The 21,515-nt window shown below is 46.3% G+C and overlaps 1 protein-coding gene across 4 annotated transcripts in view; it reads right to left on the bottom strand.

Moving 5' to 3' along the window:
- The window catches only part of KLHDC2 (kelch domain containing 2), a 1,007,914-nt gene that overhangs the window by 968,362 nt on the left and 18,037 nt on the right, over positions 1-21,515 (bottom strand). Inside the window, exon 1 of one of the 4 annotated variants that reach the window (XM_069637403.1) lies at positions 924-1,228. The exons of 1 other annotated variant lie outside the window; for it this stretch is intronic. In XM_069637403.1, coding sequence (XP_069493504.1) covers positions 924-1,094 — 171 coding nt within the window. In that variant the 5' untranslated portion in view covers positions 1,095-1,228. Of the gene's footprint in view, positions 1-894; positions 1,229-21,515 lie in introns of those variants that run through there. 2 more of the 4 variants (XM_069637404.1, XM_069637405.1) reach the window with 2 other exon arrangements.

Here is a 21,515-nt window from a genome sequence, read left to right as displayed (position 1 = left end):
CACCTATAATCAGGGCTGGCTCTCGCCAGATCCGACATCCGGCCCCAGATGTGAAGCCGGATCTCGGGATCCGGCCAGAGTCAGCCGCCCTAAATCCCTGCTCTGCGCTGGGGAGGAAAAAAAAGTGCCCGCAAGAAAACTAACTTCCTCTGGTGATCCCATGCAAGAGGTCACAAGAGGAAGTTACAGTGCTCACCTGGTTTGTTTATTTATTTATGCCGTTTGTCGGATACATGGACCTGGATTATTTATTTATGCAATGTTTGTCGGATACTTGTTTGCGACAGACATTGCATAAATACATACCCCTATTAACATCACACACGATGCAGCCACCCAACTGCAGGAGCTGCGCTGGGTGTGTTTCAAGTAAAGGAAAAAATTGAGTGTTTGAATAGTACCCAAGTGAAAGGTTTGTTTTTATAAAAATGGACTGCAAATTGTTCATTTTAAAGAATACTTACTCAGCAATACTGGTCAAAACTATTTTCTGCACAGTGAAGTAACTCACCACCAGAGCCATGGAAGTGGAATTGATATATAGTTCGGAAAAGAAGCAGCATGAAAGAAATAGCGCCGTTTTAAACTATTTAACTTAAGCCAGCCTTCTCGGGCACCGCCCCCCTAAACTCCGCCCCACCCCGGCCCTTGTGGGTCCACCATTTTTTTTCCATTTCCACCACTGCCTATAATCTTAGATACAGGCAACTATATTGATGGGAGAACATATCGAAATCTCAAATAAATTGCAAAGAACCAAAATAGAATACCAAACCGACAAACTGCGAGCTGTTTTACTGTCTTTTCATGTTATCTCGTATTCCTTTCCAAACATTGGGAGGCTTATAGGGATAGATACTTTAAGCAATGAAAGTCTTAGGCAGGAGTGCGTACTCGAAAAACACCGGAAAGCATATTCTTACAAAGTGCACCTTATAGCCTCCCCACACAAACATGCGTCGCCCGTCTGTCACCGCGACATGTCCACTGCGCTCTGCGGGGCATGAGCCTTGTGGCTCCTGGGCAGGGGGCTGGTTATCTCCTTCCTCCACCTCATCCTCTTGTGGGGGCTCATCGTTCACATCCGCCATCATTGCACCGTGGAGCTGTCACTGGCGAAGGTGCGGACACATTGTACACAAACGCAGAGGCACAGGAGACACGGGGTCAGTGACACCGTCACAGACACTCTCAAGTCACGTAGTACGCTAATTTCAGGTTGGTGCCAACACAGAGACCGAAAGCCACATCCATTGCCCAAAACGAACGACCATTGGCATCAACGAAGGACTGGTCGCGTAGACGCTAGATGTGTCCTACACCGCTGTCCGTATACTAAGCGGCCATCTTAGAAAATACAAAATCAATTGGTGGAGTATTATTTGAAATCTAATGGTTTTTCTTTCTGATTTTATACTTTTTTCATTTGTAATATTTAAGCGATATTAGAAACAAAGAAAAGTTGTAAATTCGCTTCAAACAGTAGAACGTATGTTTAAACATGTCTTATTTCTTAATAGGTGTATCAGATAACAATTTCAAATGTAACACTTTTGCTGGATTTTTTCATCTCAGTAACCACACAATTGACCTTCTCATTTTCACCCACCTTCTTTTCACCCCAGTGTTGTCAGTAAATCCATCAAATACACTCTGGAACTTACTCGAATGTTTTTTGACTGCTTGCTTTAGGTATCAAGAAAGGTTGTTTACCAGTAACATGTATTAATAATACATGCCAACATTCTGGAGCACCTGGGAGTCTCCCAGCTAGATTGGGAGGGATGGCATGTATGCACATGCCAACGTTTTTCAGCACCTAGGAGGGAGATTTTCTCAAAGAAAGCGGGAGAATTCTCTTCTCCCATTGGATTGCATTGAGGTTAGAAATATTTTACGAGGCAGAGAAAGTAAAAAGAACAACATATTTTTGGTTAAAAAAATCGGGAGTCTCCCGCCTAAATCGGGAGGTTTGGCATGTATGTGTATGGTTTTAACGTACTCTAAACATGCCTGACAACTCAGCTGATTTTGCCTCACCCGCTTATACATGCAAACATTCTGAAGTACCTGAGAGGGATGTGGTCACGGAATTTCCCATGGGCTTGCATTTGGCTTAGAATAATTTTAGGTGGTAGAAAGGAAAAAGAGCAATATTTTTACTTGAAAAATAAGGAGTCTCCTTCCCAAATCGGAAGGGTTGTGCAGCATAGTTCCCAACCTTTTTTGTCACCAAGGCGGGTGAAAACACACGATTTTGTTTTTGCCGGGTGAGAGGCCCATAGAAGTGAATGGGCGTATGAGGGCGTATGAGGGACTTGGCGGGTGATTAGTCTGCTTTCAAGGCGGGTGACACCCGCCAAAAGCGGGTGAGTTGAGAGCTATGGAGAGCTATGGTGTAGCGATGTAAGTGTGGTAGTTAATTTATTAAGTGCCCGCACACAGGACCAATACTAGCCACCACCGATACGATCAAACCCCAACTGTCAAACACACCACTCCCCAAGCCAAATGTTCCATTCTCGTGTTCCGTGGCGCAGGGATACCTCCTGCCATGGAACAGAAGATCATAACACATCTCCCTTTCAACATGGCTTATGATATGATATAAGTCATTTATAACGTGCCCGTACACAAGTGTTTCTAGGCGCGATAGGACAAGTAAGGGGAGACAAAGGGAGGACAAAACAACAATCTTACTTGACCTTATATCCTTCAGATCGCACAAGTGCACAGGAGAAGGGAGAGGAGAAGTGCCACGGGGTGGGAGAGTGCAATAAACCAAGCTCAATTAAGTGCCACTGGGGTGGCCGGCTTTAAGTAAGTGCAGGTAGGCAGCAGACTTTAGAGTTGCAGATACAGTCCCTAAGTGCACGGTAGGCCTGGAGGCAATGTTTGGGGCTACTGGTCGTGAAGGAGCCTGGTGCCCATTAAGGTTCAGAGGGTGGCCAGGTAGCCAGTTAGAACAGCCGACAAGTACATCAGCAGGGGAGAGACAGAGAGAAAGCAGAAGCGAAAAGTAAGGTCTTGAGTTGCTTCTGGAACCTTAGGTGGTCCTGCTCAAGTTTGAGAGAGGCAGGGAGGCTGTTTCAGAGGAAGGCACCAGCCAAGGAGCGAGATCTAACCCCCACTCTCTGTCTGGAGAAGTGTCTGATCCTCAGGGAGTTGGAGGTGGATGAGCAGAGGGCTCGAGAAGTAGAGTGCTTAGGAAGAGAGAGTTGGATGTAGTGTGATCCCCAGCCCCAGAAAGCCTTGTGGACAATGCAGAGGGTCTTGAACTTGATCCTTGCAGCCACCGGGAGCCAGTGGAAAGATTTCAGGGCCGGAGAGATACGATCCCTGGGCTTGAGGCCAAGGACAAGACTTGCAGTCCTGTTCTGGATTAGTTGCAGAGGGCGAAGAATAGAGGCAGGCAGATTTAGAAAGAGCCGGTTGCAGTAGTGAAGCCTAGAGAGAACTAGGGGTCTGGAGTGTAAGGGATTTCAATCAGGCACACACCCAGGTCTCGCCTAGCATGTAGTGCGCAATGGAACCCTTATTTATTTTTGTCTATAAGTTCAATATTCTGATATACCACTCATATCACACCCATCTCAAAATACCCCCCATGTCACACTGAACCAGGAATCAGGCTAGTTTGTAAAGGTCAATATTTATTTTATTTATTTAATATTCAAATAACGCATGAGTTTAATATATAGATATATATGGGGCAGCAATCACCTACTGGTGACAATACAATTCAGAAAATAAGCAAAGCAATTGAATTCACTTATAATGATGCAGCATAGAAAACACAGGAAAAAGAACAGTTTTGTTTTGTGCACAGATAGCGTTTAGGTTAAGAGTTCCCCCAGTAAAGTACTGAAGTACAAATGAGCAAACCTACACAAATGTGAGTAACCAGCAGGTATTCAGGAATGAAAGACAAGGTGTAGAGTTTATAGGCAATCTTCCCTCCCCAACAAGAGAGAAAAACGTTTTGGGCAAATGACACTTTTAAACTGACAGGTAAAATTTCTTTGTGAAATAATGCAAAAGGGTGCAAAAATGCTTAAATTGATAGAATTTCTGAGGAAAGCAACACTAAACAAGTCCTAACACACATGAGCTATAATATAAACAACAGTACACATTGTAGATCAGAATGGGATGGAAGAAGCACTTTGAAATGGGAAAGAGACACGTATAAACTTTTGAACTTTGCAAATTCGCTGCGAACGTTTACTATGTGATATTGTCGGAAAACGTTGTGGATGTAGCTAAGGGTCTTAGGTATCAGTGAGAGTTGAAATTGTGTTTCTATCTTTAAAATTGAAGAAGTTATAGAGGTTTTAGTGAGAGGCATTTTTGCCAAATCGGCGTGAAAATGAAAACAGGAATTCAATTTTAAAAATTACAGATGGGTTTCATTCCACTATATTAATGACTATGAAAAAGAGGATGCCACACATGAAACTTCACAGCTACTTGGCCAGCGGAACCAGTCCGTGGTGGATACTCGATTTCTGGGATTTACTTTAGTTATTCAAAATCACTAAGGAGTTATGGTTTTGCAACAGAGATGAGAAACAAATCAGCACAAGAGAAGTCTAACAATACTATGGTTCTGAATTTAAAGATGGGATGGGTTGAGATAGGGATAATACAATGCAGATATACTATGGGTCACGGTTCTTCCTGTTAATACTTACAGTCCTTTGTAATTAAAATGGACCATTAGCTCTGGTCATTGGATTGGATCAGGTCTACCGGCAGCAGGGCACCTCTGGAGGGATTGGCTCTGCGGCACGGTTCTGGTCAATTTTGTACTGCGCCTCAGGCTGGATTAGGATGGGCTTTTCTGGTTACTGGACACGGTAGATGACAGGATGCAAGTTTCAGCAGGCAAGACTTAATGGTAGCAAGCCAAGCAGAATCAGAATTATTCTTTTACGTTTTGGAGGTTTTGAAATTGGGTCAAGCTAGCAACAGTTCAGCAAGACTAGAGTCTGTATTCTGCAAAGAAATCTGGATCTTCAAAGAATTCTGGAGTCAGCTACAAGATGAAGAGTTCTGTAACCAGGTGCTGCGCTGAAATGTGGATGGGTTCTGGAAGCAGTGTGTTTTATGTGTAGTGGAACTCCTATATTTATATTGTCAAATGCCATCCCCCAGTTTATGTTGTGTGCAGAATTTCAAAAACACACCCCCACGGCGGTGAGTGGCCGCAGGCACAGGCTTTGTCCTGGTTGGCAGTCTAAACAGAGCTGTCATCTTTATGATGCGATTTAGGAACTCCCACATTGATTTTTACCAAAACATAACTTTTGCACAAATGTACATTTCTAACATTATGTACCCTAATAAAATGAGACACCCACAATTCATATTTGATTGTCTATATTCACATTCAATCCCTGTCTTTGTGCGAGCCGTCTTTCTTATTCTATAGAATTTTACCAATTTTAAACACAACAATTTGGATTAATCATTTCTAACTCGGTACATCTCTGGGCGTTTATCAGCGGACCATGTACATACAATCTTGGGTTTTCAGCATTAATCGTTCTGCTATAATAAGAGTTTTTTCATAACTTTGGTCCCTTAAATGGTACAAGTTTCATCAATGTCTTCAAATCAGGAGCCTGAAATTAGGTTAATGTCTACCAATTTTCCGATGTATGCCTCTTTAGGTTGCTCAGTTAAAGAGTTTTAAACTTTAATCAAAAACAAGGATTCAACATCAAAGTTCTTCTTTTGTAACCTCCCCTTCCCAGGCAGCAGCTGTCCAGTTCTTTGATCAGGAAGGTATGTCCCCTTCCTGGAGGGAAGCTCCCCTGTAGAGATCAGTTGGACAGCTTGCCATTGTCCTTGGTTCAGCCCCAGACGAAAGTCTACTGAGGTCCCATTGTGCTGCTTGTTGTCATTATGCAGGAACAATTAGGCTTCCTGTTTTCAAGGCAGTGTCAAGATGAGATGTTAACTTTCCCAGGCCATGCACTGCCCAATCAGTATTAATCAGTTACTTCCACTGGTTTACTGTAAAATTCACCTACAATCTTTTATTTAAAAGATATAAAATGAACAGAGTTTATAATGGATTTTGACATTTTAAAGGAATTAAGCCTTTCACAGAAAAATGCTTTAAACGGGTGGATTTTACACTTCTTCAGGAAAAAGAAAACACATATAAACTGAATTTGACAGCTAATTTCCTTAAGCAGCTGTCAGGCATTGATGCCTGGATTCCACTGTCTGCCTGGGGAATCTTTGATTTCAGCACACTTTTCCTTCCAATAATTCACTGGAACGATGACAGAATTTAGCTCCAAAACAGCACTTTGAAGGTTGCCATTGATTAGAGAGCTGTATTTACGGGCAATTTTGGATTTTTAGCCCTTCTGTGGCCTTGTGACAGGTGACAGGTATCAAGGTCTGTCACCTCGGGTTCCGATTCCTGGTCACTTCACTCCCCCTCCTCCTCACCTGTGGCTTCTTGATCCAATTGTCCGCCGAACCTTTTTTTATGTAGATAGGGTCTGCCCCGGAAGGAAGCCACCCTGACCCTTGGGTGAGTGTTCCAGGGGGCCCCTCTTCCGGAACAAACTAGTCCAGGGGAAAAAGCCGTTAGGCATAAAAAATACTATCCGGCTGAGGTTTGCAGTGCTTCCACAGAGCAGTAAATGGTTGGTGAAACTGGCGAAGGATGGACCGGATAAGCCAGAGAAAGCCAGAAGGACCCCCAGGTATGCCAAAGGACGCTGATCGAAAGGCAAGGGAAGGCAATATGGAAAGCAGGTAAGCAGGGGGAAAAAGAGGAACAAGGGGAGGCTGCCGAGCGTTACCACAGCAATACAGTGGAGAAGAGGAAAGGTGGGAAGGAGACGGGAAGCAGGGAGCACGCAGACACAGAGAAAATTGGAAGCCGGTGGGGGGGGGGGGGCGAAGCACTCAGTGACAGCGAGAAAAACTTGAGTGCACCAACCTGAAAGCCTAACACGAGTAGGTTTCAATGTGCAGGCTTCCGAGTTGGAGCGATGGAAAAGGCTTCCGATGGCAGCAAGCCGCGGAAGACTAGACCGTTACTGTGGGCTGCGTGTGAGCGTGACGGGGAGGCTAATGGCCGCCCAAGCGCCACCTGCTCCACACACGCCAGCCCCCACGGCGTATGACAGTATGTCCCCCTACAAGGCCCATGCCACCCAGCTTACCCGGATGGAGCCGATGGAACCGCCGGGTCAACTCAGGTGCGTGGACATGCGACTCCGGTTCCCAGGAGTCTTCGGAGCGGGGGTAACCCTTCCAAGCCACTAAATATTCCAGCCGCCCCTTTCTATATCTGGAATCCTGAATACAAGACACTTCATACTCCTTAGGGATAGATTTGGGACAACTAGGCAACCTTCCCCTCCTAACGGTTGGTGTATCTGGGTCCACTGGGCAAAGAAGGGAGGAATGGAACACAGGGTGAATCCGATTCATACTCTTTGGGAGCAGCAATCGAAAGGCCACTGGGTTTATCTCCTTTGTAATCTTGAAAGGGCCAAGGAATCGGGGAGTTAACCTGGTCGGGTGGGTCCATCGAGGTAAGTACTTAGTGGACAGCCAGACCCGATCACCTGCCTTCCATTCCGGACAGGGCAAACGAGACCAGTCTGATTGTACCTTGTATCTCCTTCTAGCCATGTGTAAACTCTATTGAGCAGTCTTATGAGCGGTGGCTATCTCCGCCAGAGTGGACTCAATGGTGGGCACATTGGTGGGAGAATTGAACACAGGGAGTATTCCGCATGGATGTATTCCGTAAGTGAAGAAGAACGGACTGAGGTCCCTAGCGGTATGTACCGAATTGTTATGTGCAAATTCCGCAGTTGGCAGGAGGGCCACCCAATTGTCTTGCAAACTATTGATATAGCATCTGAGGTATTGTTCAAGAAAGGAATTGAGTTGCTCCGTCCGGCCATTGGTCTGAGGATGAAACCCCGAGGACAATGCCCACTCTATACCGAGCCATTGACATAGTGCTGCCCAGAACCGGGAGGTGTATTGACTACCACGGTCAGAAATTATCTTATCTGGCAATCCATGCAACCTAAAGATGTCCTTAAGGAAAACATCTGCCATTTCTGAAGTGGAAGGCACACCTGGCAGTGGGGAAAAATGGGCAAGTTTGGAAAATGAATCTACTGTGACCATAAGACAAGTGGAACCTTGAGACAAGGGCATATCAACGATAGAATCCGTTGATATCTGTGACCAAGGTCGAACAGGTACCTCAGATTGTTCTAGTAAGCCATAAGGCTTGTTCGTGGGGTTCTTATTCTTAGCACAAACCTGGCACGTTCTAAAATATTTCTTGACATCTTGAAAGAGGGAAGGCCAAAAGAATAAGTGAGAAATTAGCTCAAAAGTACCCCTTTCCCCTCTATGGCCGGCAGGGGCATGATCATGACCCCATCCTAGAATCCTCAGCTGTAATGACCTAGTGGGGATGTACAACCTCTGACCAATCAACAGTAATCCATCAGCCCAGCGGACCTGTTGACGTCTGTTACGAGGCACCTTTGTTTCAAGATCGGGTGTGGTGATAGCACTGACCTCTTGGAGGAAAGAAGATACCAAGCCCACTATTCTATTCCTAGGAAATAGGTACTCAGCTAAAGGGACTGAACGTACTTCTGGGGTTTCACACCTGGATAAAGCATCTGCCAGACTGTTTTAGGTACCAGAGATGTAGGTTATTGTAAAGTCATACTGGCTAAAGAAGTGAGCCCAGCGAGCTTGTCTCGAATTTACGCACTCCATACTTCTGAGAATCTTTAGGTTCTTATGATCGGTGCGTAATACGAACTGATGGGTACTCCCTTGTAAAAAGTGTCTCCATTCTTCGTAGGCAGCCTTCAAAGCTAACAGTTTCTTCTCTATCACTGAGTCATTTCTTTGACTTGCTGTGAGGGTTTTAGAAAGGTAAGTCACTGGATGTTCTTTCCCGTTCTTATCTTGAAGAAGAACTGCTCCCAATGCTCCTCTAGAGGCATCAGCTTCAACCATAAAGGGCTGGGTTTGGTCTGGCTGGCAAAAGACCGGAGAGGTGCAGAACCTCTCTTTCAGCCAAAGGAAGGCTTGGTTAGCCTGGTCCGTCCAGAAAAAGGATCTAGAGTCTTTCTTGAGTAGGGCTGTTATGGGCAACACTATCTGGGAGAAATGTCCAATAAACTTTCTATAAAAGTTAGCCAGACCCAGGAATCTCTGAACCTCCTTTAACGAGGTGGGAGGCAGCCACTCCAAGATGGCAGACACCTTCCTCGGGTCCATGGTTATTGTCAAGACTGGACAAATCTTCACCCCACTCCTCCTCACCTGTGTCTTCCCAGGAACTCTGCTGCTTTTCTGACTTCTTCTTTAGTCTTGTAGACTTAGTAGACCTTTCCTTTCTTTCCTTCTTATGGTGTAGATAAGGGCGAGCCCCCTCAGCCACCACCTTGACCAGGGATAAAACCTGAGTCAGGGGGAAGGCCAAGGAGCAAGCCCCTAATTCAGGGAAAGAGCTGGAGCAGAAAGAACCCTAGTATCTTAGTCTTTGCACAAAGAAGGCTACCAATGAATTTCTCACAAGTACACGGTTGAAAGAAGACTTCATGGTGGTAACTTTAACTGGCAGAGGGTGTATACTGTGAGTTCAGTCTTTCTTTTCTGGAAGATATGATGGAGTATAGACAAAATAGGAATTGACAACAACTCTGCAGTTCGGAAGTGGAAGGGTCTTGAATGGGGACTGGAGAAAATTCGGAATCGAGGGTTGTAGCTCCAAACGGAAGGCTGAATAAAAACAGGAGGAGGCTGCCGCCTATTGCCGAAGCTCGAGAGAAAAAGTAACATAGCCGAAAGGTGGAAGCAAGGCAGAAGGGGAAAGCAAGGTAAATAAAGCAGCAAGGAGGGCAGAGTCAAGGTAAGAATGGCGAGATGGAGGTGCCGCAATGGAGCGCACATAAGGTAAGAATAGCGTAGAAGTAAACCTTACGGAGGCAGAGTAGACAGAACTCGAAGTAAACAGGAGACACTCGTACAATAGCGAGCGAAGTAGAGAGAACACGAGTGTTCGGACGGAATCCGAACTACACGAAGAGGAAAATGAAAAGTGCAGAGAGAGAGAGGAAAAGTAGAATATCAAGAAGGACAGATGAGCAGACAGGTACGGGTACTAAGCACCAAGAGGAAATAGGAACTGACCAAGTAGTGAGAGAGGGAAAGATCGTAGGACACCAAACATACCTTAAAGGATGAAATTCTGAGAAGGTGGGGCAGCAAGAACACGAAATAGACCTAGAGAAGAATAAAGGGTACAAAGGGAATAACGCAGGAAGGCAAATAGTCACTGAAAAATCACAGGGACTGTTGGCGAGAGAATCAGAGACGATACAACGCGCTAGCAATTAGAGAAAAGGACCTATGTATTGACAAGCGGCCATATTGGAAAGGCATAGACCGTTAAGATGGACTTCTAACAACCATTTTAGGCGAGTCGCCATCGGTTCCAATGCTTCCATGCCTGATGCATGACAGTATGCCTCCTTCGGTGCCTACCCTCCCCGGGCTTTCCCGGGTAGAGCCTGTGAAATTTCTGAATAAGTCTGGGAGCATGGACATTGGATCGGGGTTCCCAAGTCCTTTCCGACCTAGGAAATCCCTTCCAATGAACCAGATACTGTAGAATACCCTGCTTGTAACGGGAGTCCACCAACCTGGAGACCTCATACTCCTCTGGTTCTGTAGCAGCCGATGTCATAACCTTCTTTTGTTGTCTTTTGAAAGGATCTGACTTGTATTCTTTCAGCAAAGAAGTATGAAATACTGGATGTACACGTTTCAGGCTAGTGGGCAGCTTTAGCTTGAAGGCTACCGGGTTAATCTTGGACAGTATTTTGAAAGGTCCAATATACCGGAGAGTAAACTTGCCTAAATGTACCCACCGTGGAAGGTATTTTGTGGAGAGCCACACTCGCATACCAGGTTCCCATAGAGGGTTAGAGGTTCTTTTGCAATCGGCATACCTCTTGTAAGTCTTCTGACTATCTTCCAAGGATCGCAAGGCCTCTCTGTGGATTCTCTTTAGTTCCGATACCATTCCTTCCACTGCTGGTGTTCTTGTATCAAAGGAACTTAGAACTAGCATGTGTCAAGTGTGGTACATTTAAAAGGACTCATCTGGATAGCTGTGTGATAAGTGTTATTATAGGCAAATTCTGCCATTGGGAGAAAATCAGACCAGTCATCCTGTTCCTTATTGCAAAAACACCTGAGGTACTGTTCTAAATTGGCGTTCAATCTCTCAGTCTGCCCGTTAGATTGGGGATGGTAGCCCGAAGAAAGAGCTCTTTGAATACCCAAACTAACACAGAAGGATGCCCAAAACCTAGAAGTGAACTGAGTACCTCTGTCAGAGATTACTGTCTGAAGAATACCATGAAGCCTTGCGACTTCCAGAAGAAATATGCCAGCTGTCTCTGAGGCAGTAGGTACCCCTTTTAGGGCTAGGAAATGGGCCAATTGTGTGTAAGAGTCTACAATTACCATTATGGCAGTTAATCCTCGAGACACCGGAAGATCTACTACAAAATCCATCGATATAACTTCCCACGGTTGCATGGGTAATTTGGCCTGCTGTAAAAGACCAAAAGGTCTCTGTCGGGAAACCTTACAGGCCGCACATGTAGGACAAGAGGATACATAGGATCTTACGTCTTTGCTGATGGTAGGCCACCAAAAAATGTGCATTAACAACTCGTAAGTGGCCCTCTGGCCCTTATGTCCTGCCAAGGGAGCGTCATTACAGGATTGGAGAGCCACTCTTTGTAATGCATCTGAAGGCAGTAAGAGAGCATTACTCCGAAACCATAACCCTTCTCTCTTTTGCAGACAGAAGGACTTCAGCTCTCTTAGGGGATATCAACTTACTTCAGACCGAACCTTCTGAAGAAACGTGTTAACCTCCATAACAAATCTGTGTTCGGGTAGAATTCTTTCTACTGAGGATATACCCTGGTCTCCCTTCGGCCAAACCCTGGACAATGCATCTGCAACGCTGTTTTGGGTACCAGGTATGTAAGTTATGGTAAAGCCGAAATTGGAGAAGTAGTAAGCCCAGCATGCGTGTCTAGCATTTCTGCACTCCATCTCCTTCAAGACCTTGAGGTTGCAGTGACCTGTTTGAATCACAAAAGGGTAGGATGCGCCTTGCAACAAGTGACGCCATTCTTCACTAGCCATATGCATAGCCAGAAGTTCCTGTTCTAGTACAGAGTAATTCCTCTCACTAGAGGACAGTGTTCGTGAATAGTAGGCTATTGGGTGTTCTTGTCCATCATGGTCTTCTTGTAGCAAGACGGCCCCCAGTGCACCTCCAGAGGCGTCTGTTTCAAGTATAAACGATCTTGTTTGATCAGGTTGAATGAGGACAGGAGCTGATGTAAAGGCTTCTTTGAGAGACTGGAAGGCCTTATGTGCTTCAGGATGCCAAACAAAAGGAACACTCTCCTTCATTAGGGATGTAATGGACAGTACTAATTCAGAAAAATTTGGGATAAAATGAGAATAAAAATTCACCAGTACCAAAAAACGTTGCACTTCCTTTACAGAGGATGGCTCTGTCCTCCGGATAATCGCCTTCACCTTGTCCAGATCCATCCGAACTCCCTGGGATGAGAGAATGAAACCCAATAGGGTACTGCTTCAGCTTCGAATATGCACTTTTCGGGCTTAGCATACAGATGATTATTCCGGAGTCTTTCCAATACCTCTGACACGTGCTGTCGGTGCTCATCAAGGTTCTTGGAAAAGACAAGTATGTTGTCCTGGTAGACAACCACGGAAACATAAAGCATGTTGACAAAAAGTTCATCCATAAATCTTTGAAAAATTGCTGGGGCGTTAACCAGCCCAAACGGCATGACGCAGTATTCAAATAAACCCATGGGTGTCCTGAAAGCTGTCTTCCACTCATACCCACTTCTTATTCTCAAGAGATGATAAGCTCTAAGGAGATCCAATTTGGTGAAATACTGAGCTTTCCTTACAGCTTCAATAACGTCTCTTATTAAGGGCATGGGGTATTGATCCTTGATAGTAATACTGTTTAAGCCTCGATAGTCTATACAGGGACGTAATTCCTGGGAATCCTTCTTTTAAACAAAAAACAATGAAGCTGCAACCTGAGGACTATGATTCTCTGATAAGTCCATTCTTGAGGTTAGCCTCAAGATATTCCCTTAAGGCTTGTCTGTCAGTTTCAGACAGTGGCTACATACTTACAAAGGGGAGAGAAGCCTCTTCTTTGAGTTCAATACAGCAGTCCTCAGGGTGATGAGGTGGGAGGAGTCGAGGTACAATATCTTCAAAAACTTCAGCATAAGCACAATACTGTTGAGGTATAGTAGACACTGTGTTACACAGTTGTACCTTAGTAACCTTTGCCTGTATCGCCAATGGCTCCTTTTCAAAGCAGTTGTTGCTACAAAAGGCAGATTCAAAGTATAGTTTATTAGAGGACCAGTCAATCTGAGGATTATGGCGCCTCAGCCAAGAGATTCCTAATATGATGGGGAAATGAGCGGCTCGTATGACATCGAAAGTAAGGGATTCGGTGTGATGGCTCATCGAAATCTGCAACGGTATGGTCTCTCTTGTTATCAGACCTGAGGTCAATGGACGGCCATTCATCCCTTCGACAGGACTGCCTTCTCTTTGACCTGAAGGGGAATCTGATGTTCTGTAGCCCAGGTCACATCCATAAAATTTCCTGCCGCTCCGCAGTCCAACATGGCCTATACGGATAGAGGTGGTCGAGATTGAATCTTTAACTCAAGTTGAAATACCATCAGACGATTGTCTTCTAGTCCTTCATTTCTTGCTTGGGTACAGTTGCAAGGGTTGAGGCTTCCTTCCCGGATATCTCCTCTGCATAGATACAGGGTTGCACGTTTCCCGAACGCCGAGGAGGAACATCAGGACAATTTCGCAGTAGATGTTTGGAAGATCCACAATACATGCATAAATTAGATTCACACCTTCTCTTCCTTTCTTCAAGTGTCAAAGGACCCCTTGTGGCTCCATTGGTTCTTCTGTGGACACCTTCTCCTTCACCTGAGGGGGAACTGAAGGCCAAGCAGAGGGAGAACGTATCTTCCTTCGTTCCTGGCGTCTCTCCTGTAGCTGAAATTCTATCTGCAGTACCAGTGAAACAAGTTCTTGGAAAGTATTTGGTCTAGCTACTCGGGCTAGCTCGTCTTTTATCTCCTCCTGCAACCCTCTTCTGAATATGGTCTGTTGAGCTGTGTCAGGCCATCCTGCTGTTGCAGCCAACCTCTGAAACTGTGCTATGTAAGATTGGACACTCTGGTTCCCCTGTTTGACGTCCAACAATTCTTCAAAAGTATGATACAGTACCTCTGGTCGATCAAAACGGGTCTTGAGAGCTTGAACAAACTGCTCATAGTCGTTTAACACTGGATCCCCGTTGGTTACCAAAGGGGTTGCCCAGGCTAGGGCACTTCCTACCATATTGGATATGGTAAAACCTACTCGGGTCCTGTCTGTCTCAAATGCCTTTGGTCTGAAGGTGAAGTAAACTGCACAAGCATCTAAAAAGTCCTTCAGCAACCTTGGATTTCCATCAAACTTCCTTGTGGCAAGTGGCATTGGTGACAAGTCTCCTCGACCCTCTTCACGGTTATCAACCTGTTGCTTGAGGGCCTGTTCTGGGCTTGGAGGGTCTGCATGTCCGTCCGTAGCCCTTGGATGGCGTTGCAGAGTTCTTGGAATTGTTCCAAAGAGGCCATCTGTTCTGGTTGGCATTGTATACTGTAAAGACTGGACGAATCTTCACCCCACTCCTCCTCACCTGTGTCTTCCCAGGAACTCTCCTGCTTTTCTGACTTTTTCTTTAGTCTCGTAGACTTAATAGACCTTTCCGTTCTTTCCTTCTTATGGTGTAGATAAGGGCGAGCCCCCTCAGCCGCCACCTTGGCCAGGGATAAAACATGAGTCAGGGGGAAGGCCAAGGAGCAAGCCCCTAATTCAAGGAAAAAGCCGGAGCAGAAAAAACCCTTGTATCTTAGTCTTTGCACAAAGAAGGCTACTGATGAATTTCTCAGAAGTACATGGTTGAAAGAAGACTTCAAGGTGGTAACATTAAGTGGCAAAGGGTGTATACTGTGAGTTCAATCTTTCTTTTCTGGAAGATATGATGGAGTATAGAAAAAACAGGAATTGACAATAACTCTGCAGTTCGGAAGTGGAAGGATCTTGAATGAGAACTGGAGAAAATTCGGAATCGAGGGTTGTAGCTCCAAACGGAAGGCTGAAAGAAAACAGGAGGAGGCTGCCACCTATTGCCAAAGCTCTAGAGAAAAAGTAACAGACCCGAAATTCGGAAGCGAGGCAGAAGGGGAAAGCAAGGTAAGAAAAGGCTAGCCGCAAGGAGGGCAGAGTCAAGGTAAGAATGGTGAGATGGAGGAGCCGCAATGGAGCAGAGATAAGGTAAGAATAGCGTAGAAGTAAACCTTAAGGAGGCAGAGTAGGCAGAACTCGAAGTAAACAGGAGACACTCGTACAATAGCGAGCGAAGTAGAGAACACAAGTGTTCGGATGGAATCTGAACTACACGAAGAGGAAACAAAAAGTGCAGAGAGAGAGAGAGAGAGAGAGAGGAAAAGTAGAATATCAAGAAGGATAGATGAGCAGACAGGTACAGGTACTAAGCACCAAGAGGAAATAGGAACTGACCAAGTAGTGAGAGAGGGAAAGATCGTAGGACACCAAACGTACCTTAAAGGATGAAATTCCAAAAAGGTGGGGCAGCAAGAACACGGAGTAGACCTAGAGAAGAATAAAGGGTACAAAAGGAATAACGCAGGAAGGCAAATAGTCACTGAAAAATCACAGGGAGAAGATACAACGCGCCAGCAATTAGAGAAAAGGACCTATTTATTGACAAGCGGCCATATCGGAAAGGCATAGACTGTTAAGATGGACTTCTAACAACCATGTTAGGACAGTCGCCATTGGTTCCAATGCTTCCATGCCTGATGCATGACAGTTATGCCCTCCTGTGAAAGGATATAACCCAAATAAGGGACTGAAGAGGTATTGAAGTGGCATTTTTCCGATTTTACCTGTAGATGTTGAGATTGCAGACGATGGAGTACGGTCCTGAGATGTTGGTTGTGTTCCCGTGGGGTGTGTGAAAACACCAGGATATTGTCAAGATAAACAATGGTATTAAAGAACAGTACATCCAAAAACAAACAGTCCATGAAACGCTGGAATATTGCTGGTGTGTTGACTAAGCCAAACGGCATGACCCTATACTCATATAGACCAAAGGGAGTTCTGAACGCCGTCTTCCATACATCCCCTTCACGGATGCGGAGGAGATGGTAGGCACTCTGCAGATCTAGTTTTGAGAAGACAGATTCGCCCTGGACAGCCTCCAGGATGTCTGAAATAAGGGGCATCGGGTAACGATCCCGAATGGTGACCTTATTTAAGCCCCGATAGTCTATACAGGGTCTTAATTCAGAAGAATCTCGTTTGGGTCTGAAAAATAATGACACCCCAGCTGGCGATCTTGATGGTTGTATGAGACCATTTGCCAGTTGTGAATCCAAATAGGTTCGCAAGGCCCTTTTCTCCATCAAGGACAAGGAAAACATGCGCCCGAATGGTACCAATGCTTCTGGCACAAGCTCTATGGCACAATCTTCCGGACGGTGCAGAGGCAGGTCCAAGATGGGGTTCTCGCTGAAAACCTCTTGAAAGTCTGATAATTCAGAGGGTATACAGCATACATCACAAACATCCTTCTGTTCTCATGTGAGGATTTGTACAGTCTCTCCTTGCTGCTATGATACACAATTCTGCCTGCAAAATGCTGATTCGAAAGCGATGGTGTTTTGGGTCCAATCGATGATCGGGTTATGTTTCCTCAACCAAGGAATGCCAAGGATTATTGGGAAATGGGCGGCTCAGATCAGATCAAACTTTAACTGTTCTGAATGCTGTAGAATTCTCACAGTTAGGGACTCAGTAGTGTGGGTAATAGGCCCGGAAGAAAGAGGGGAGCCGTCAACACCTTCCACCTTTTGGGCATCTTTATGCTGCAGGAGTGAGAGACCTTGTTTGTGGGCCCAAATGGTATCCATGAACAACCCTGCAGCTCCACAGTCGATGAGGGCCATGGTACTGAGTACTACCTGTTGCATCTCCAACTGATTTGTGACCACCATGAGGCGTGAGTCCATAGTTGCGGCTTGAGGCGCCACTGTCACTGTCACATAGGGACTGAGGGTTAGACCTCGGATACTCGTCCCCATTAGGTCCGAGGTCGATCGTTTCTTGCCCGCCTGGGCGGTAAATCAGGACAGCAACGGAGAAGATGAGTGCTGGATCCACAAGAGTCCTGTGTCTCTGCGTCGCTTTCTTTCTTCGGGCGTCAAGGGTGCCCGCATGGACCCAATCTGCATGGGTTCCTCCGTATTGCTTGCGGCTGGCATAGGAGGCACGGAAGAGGCTCCAGGGGTATGAGTGACTGGGGTCTTGTGTGTCCTTCTTTCAGCTCTTCGTTCGCTCAGACGGTACTCTATCTGCAGCACGATAGACATCAAGTCCGATAGGGTAGTTGGGTGGGCTATGCGCGCCAGCTCCTCCTTTATCTCCTCCTTCAAGCCACGGCGGAAAATAGTGTACTGGGCTTGTTCTGGCCACCCCGCCTCTATGGCCAGACGTTTGAAAATGGAGATATAAAATAGTAAATCACTGGTCCCTTGCTGAACTTCAAGGAGCTCTTCCGCAGCTATGTGAGTGATTTCAGGCTGCTCAAAGGTCTGTCTGAGTTATGTCAAAAAGGCCCCATGGTCTCGGAGTACAGGATTATTGTTTGGTACCAGTGGGGTAGCCCAAGCCAGGGCATTCCCAGTCATGTTAGAAATCGTAAACCCCACCTTGGTATGATCATTGGAATAGGTTTGAGGACGGAAGGCAAAGTAGATGGAACAGGCTTCCAGGAACTCCTTCAGGCGTTTTGGCGTTCCGTCAAACTTGTCTGAGGATAATGCCATGGGAGGTAGGTCAGACTCTCGGGGTTCGCGATTAGTAACCATGTGCCTCAGGGCAGCATTTTCGGCCTTAACATTCCGTAACTCCACATTTATAGCCTGGACTGCTGTTACCAGCTCCTGAAGTTGCTCGGGGGTAGCCATAGGTTCTATTTGGCATTGCAAACTATCAAGGTCTGTCACCTCGGGTTCCGATTCCTGGTCACTCCACTCCCCCTCCTCCTCACCTGTGGCTTCTTGATCCAATTGTCCGCCAAACCTTTTCTTCCACAGCGCCTGAAGGTTCTGCCCCGGAAGGAAGCCACCCTGACCCTTAGGTGAGTGGTCCGGGGGGCCCCTCTTCCGGAACAAACTAGTGCAGAGGCAAAAGCCGTCAGGCATAAAAAAAAAACTATCCCGGGCTGAGGCTTGCAGTGCTTTCACAGAGCAGTGAATGGTTGGTGAAACTGGCGAAGGATGGACCGGATAAGCCAGAGAAAGCCAGAAGGACCTCCAGGTATGCCAAGGCACGCTGATCGAAAGGCAAGGGAAGGCAATATGGAAAGCAGGAGGAAAGCAGGTAAGCAGGGGGAAAAAGAGGAACACGGGGAGGCTGCTGAGCGTTACCACAGCAATACAGGGGAGAAGAGGAAAGGTGGGAAGGAGACGGGAAGCAGGGAGCACGCGAACACAGAGAAAATTGGAAGCCAGGGGGTGTGAAGCACTGAGTGCCGGTGAGAAAAACTTGAGCACACCAACGCAAGTAGGTTGCAACGTGTAGGCTTCTGGGTTGGAGCGACTGAAAAGGCTTCCGACGGCAGCAAGCCGCAGAAGACTAGACCGTTACTGTGGGCTGCGTGTGAGCGTGACGGGGGAGGCAAATGGCTGCCCAAGTGCCACCTGCTCCACACATGCCAGCCCCCGTGGCATATGACAACAGGTAACAGGTGACTCCTGTTTTTACACCAACTTTGCCTGTGTGTCAGGGTGTGCAGCTCTTTTGTGGTTCATGAGCCATGCGCAGTCTTGCAGATTTGGCGCACACAGGGTTATTGCCTCCATTTATAGCAGTTTTCTTTCCCCACTGGCAAAGGGGTGTAGTAGGGTGCATTGGCATGGGTTGAAATATCCCAGACACCCCCCTGACTCCGGCATGACATCCAGTCGTGGGGGAGTCGGGCACGTGGGATTATTTTTCCTTCGGTCCATGTGAAGAAATTTGGTTGCCTCTCTTCCATCAGCGATTGATGCGACATGCTCTCCTTGCGTGTTCTGGTTGGAAGTGTGGAGCGACACTCCGGGCTCTTGTTTTTTTTTCCGTGTCCCCGGGGAGGTCCTCCTTAGTGCTTAGGTGGATTTAGTTCCTGTACTAGAAAACAGAACATAGCATGGTTATGGAAATTTCCCCACTACTGTTCCCCGAGGACTGTAGTGGGGTGGATGCATGCATTGAATACAATTTACACTATTCCCTGCCTATATTTAATAATGGTCTTAACACTCTTTCCTCGTACATACTCAATGGACATTTAATCATTCTTTTTAGTTCTCCGGATTTTCCCCCTCTGGGTTTCCGGTAGGCTCTTCTATTTGCTGCAATGTATGCCTGGGATGGCAACTCTTTAGCTGGTTTATGTGGACCCACTTGTCTTCCCCTTCTGTCAAATTGCCCTTGGGAAGGCAGATTCTGAAGGCGACTGGTGAGATTCTGTCCACAATTTCAAAAGGACCCTGGCAACTTGGGAGAAATTTGCGCTCTTTGGCTTGGTTCATTTGGAAATTGTACAAGTAGACCCGGTTTCCTTTTTTTTCAGTTGTCTTAAGGTCATAGTGGGTCTTCATACTGTCTACAGATCTTTCTAGATTCCGCTGAGCATACGCAAAAGCATGTTGAAGGTGTTTTCTCAGATTCTCAACATACTCATGAGTTGTGGAGGCATTTATCAAGGTCTGCTCTTGGGTTCTATAGAGCAGATGCTGGGGTAGCACCATCCTTCGTCCAGTCATCAGCTCAAATGGAGACATATTTGTTGCAGAAGAAGGGGTAGATCTGATGGCCATCAGGACAAGGGGTAATCGAATGTCCCAAATTGGCCCAGAATCTGCCACAAACTTTTTTAATATGCTCATAATTGTTTTATTGTACCTCTCAACTTCATCACTAGAGGACAGCTGTATGAAATGTGTAATTTCCTTTTTACCCCAAGTATCTCCCACATCTCTGTCATCACTTCGCTAGTGAAGTGACTACCTCAGTCTGACTCAATCCTTTGGGGTAGTCCAAAACGCGAGAAGATGTGATTGATCATCAGGGCAGTTGCTGTTTCTGCCTTGCAATTTGGGTCCGGGAGACATTCGACCCATTTAGTAAACAAGCATGTTACGGTTAACATGTACTTGTTCCCCTTAGAGGAGCAAATCACGGGCCCGATGAAATCGACTTGCAAATCTGACCAAGGCAGTGTCATCCTCTTCTTTTGGAGGGGAGCACGGTGTGTGAGTGATGTTGGCTGAAATTGTGCACACACAAGACACCCCTTCAAGTATTGGTCGAGGTCCTGCCCCATGTGTGGCCAGTATGCAGGTGTCATGACCCTTGCCCCTGGCCCTCACTGGCAAGTCAGCCTTCCAGTTAGGGCCAGGTCAAAGGCCTTAAAACCTCATCCAAGGCTCTCTTGGAGTCAGTCCTGGCGCCTTTGGCGCCAGGCTCATAACCATCATGAAGACCAACATTAGAATGGGACTATTTACTTGGGACTATTTAACTTGGGGGGGGGGGTTCAGCCAACATGGAGGCACACACATAGCTCAGTTACAAGGAACTGAGCTATGCGGTCTAGTCTTTTGGGTGTGGCAGGCCTGGGACTACTTTACCTGGACTACTTTGGGTGTGGCAGGCCTGGGACTATTTTACCTGGACTACTTTACCTGAGACTATTTAAACCACACCCAAACAGCAGAACATGCTTTGCGTTATTCTGCTGTGGGCAGCGTAACGTTCACCGTGTCCAGTTCTTTGATGAAACCAAGGACCTGCAGAGAGGGAAAGAACACTATGAAACTTACGTGGAACAGTATCCTGTCTTCAAGCCATCGCTGACTTCAGTTCCACTCACCTGAAGTTACGAACTCCATCATCCGGCACTGCATGCATCCTGGAATACCATAACCTGGAAAGAGGAGAAAGAAAGACAGCATTAGTAAGCGTTTACTCACGTTTCCTCCCGAATGAAGAAAACCACACAATTCTTACCTGGGTAGTCATCTCCTGGTCATTATCATTGCTGGAACATTACGGGGCTCTGCTAGGAACATTGCAACCTGCAAGGAAAGAAAAGACACAGGTTAGCAATATAAAAGGCGAAACAGCGCCGCGCATCGCGCATTACTCACCGGACGGCATCGCGCACACCGCTCTTTCGACTACCGGCCCATGCTCATCTT

This window comes from Ambystoma mexicanum, chromosome 14 (genome assembly GCF_040938575.1).
Source record: "Ambystoma mexicanum isolate Mex_15411 chromosome 14, UKY_AmexF1_1, whole genome shotgun sequence".
Lineage (NCBI taxonomy): Eukaryota > Metazoa > Chordata > Amphibia > Caudata > Ambystomatidae > Ambystoma > Ambystoma mexicanum.
The sequence above is the reverse complement of the archived record's forward strand: the minus strand, read 5'-3'. Positions and strand labels throughout refer to the sequence as shown.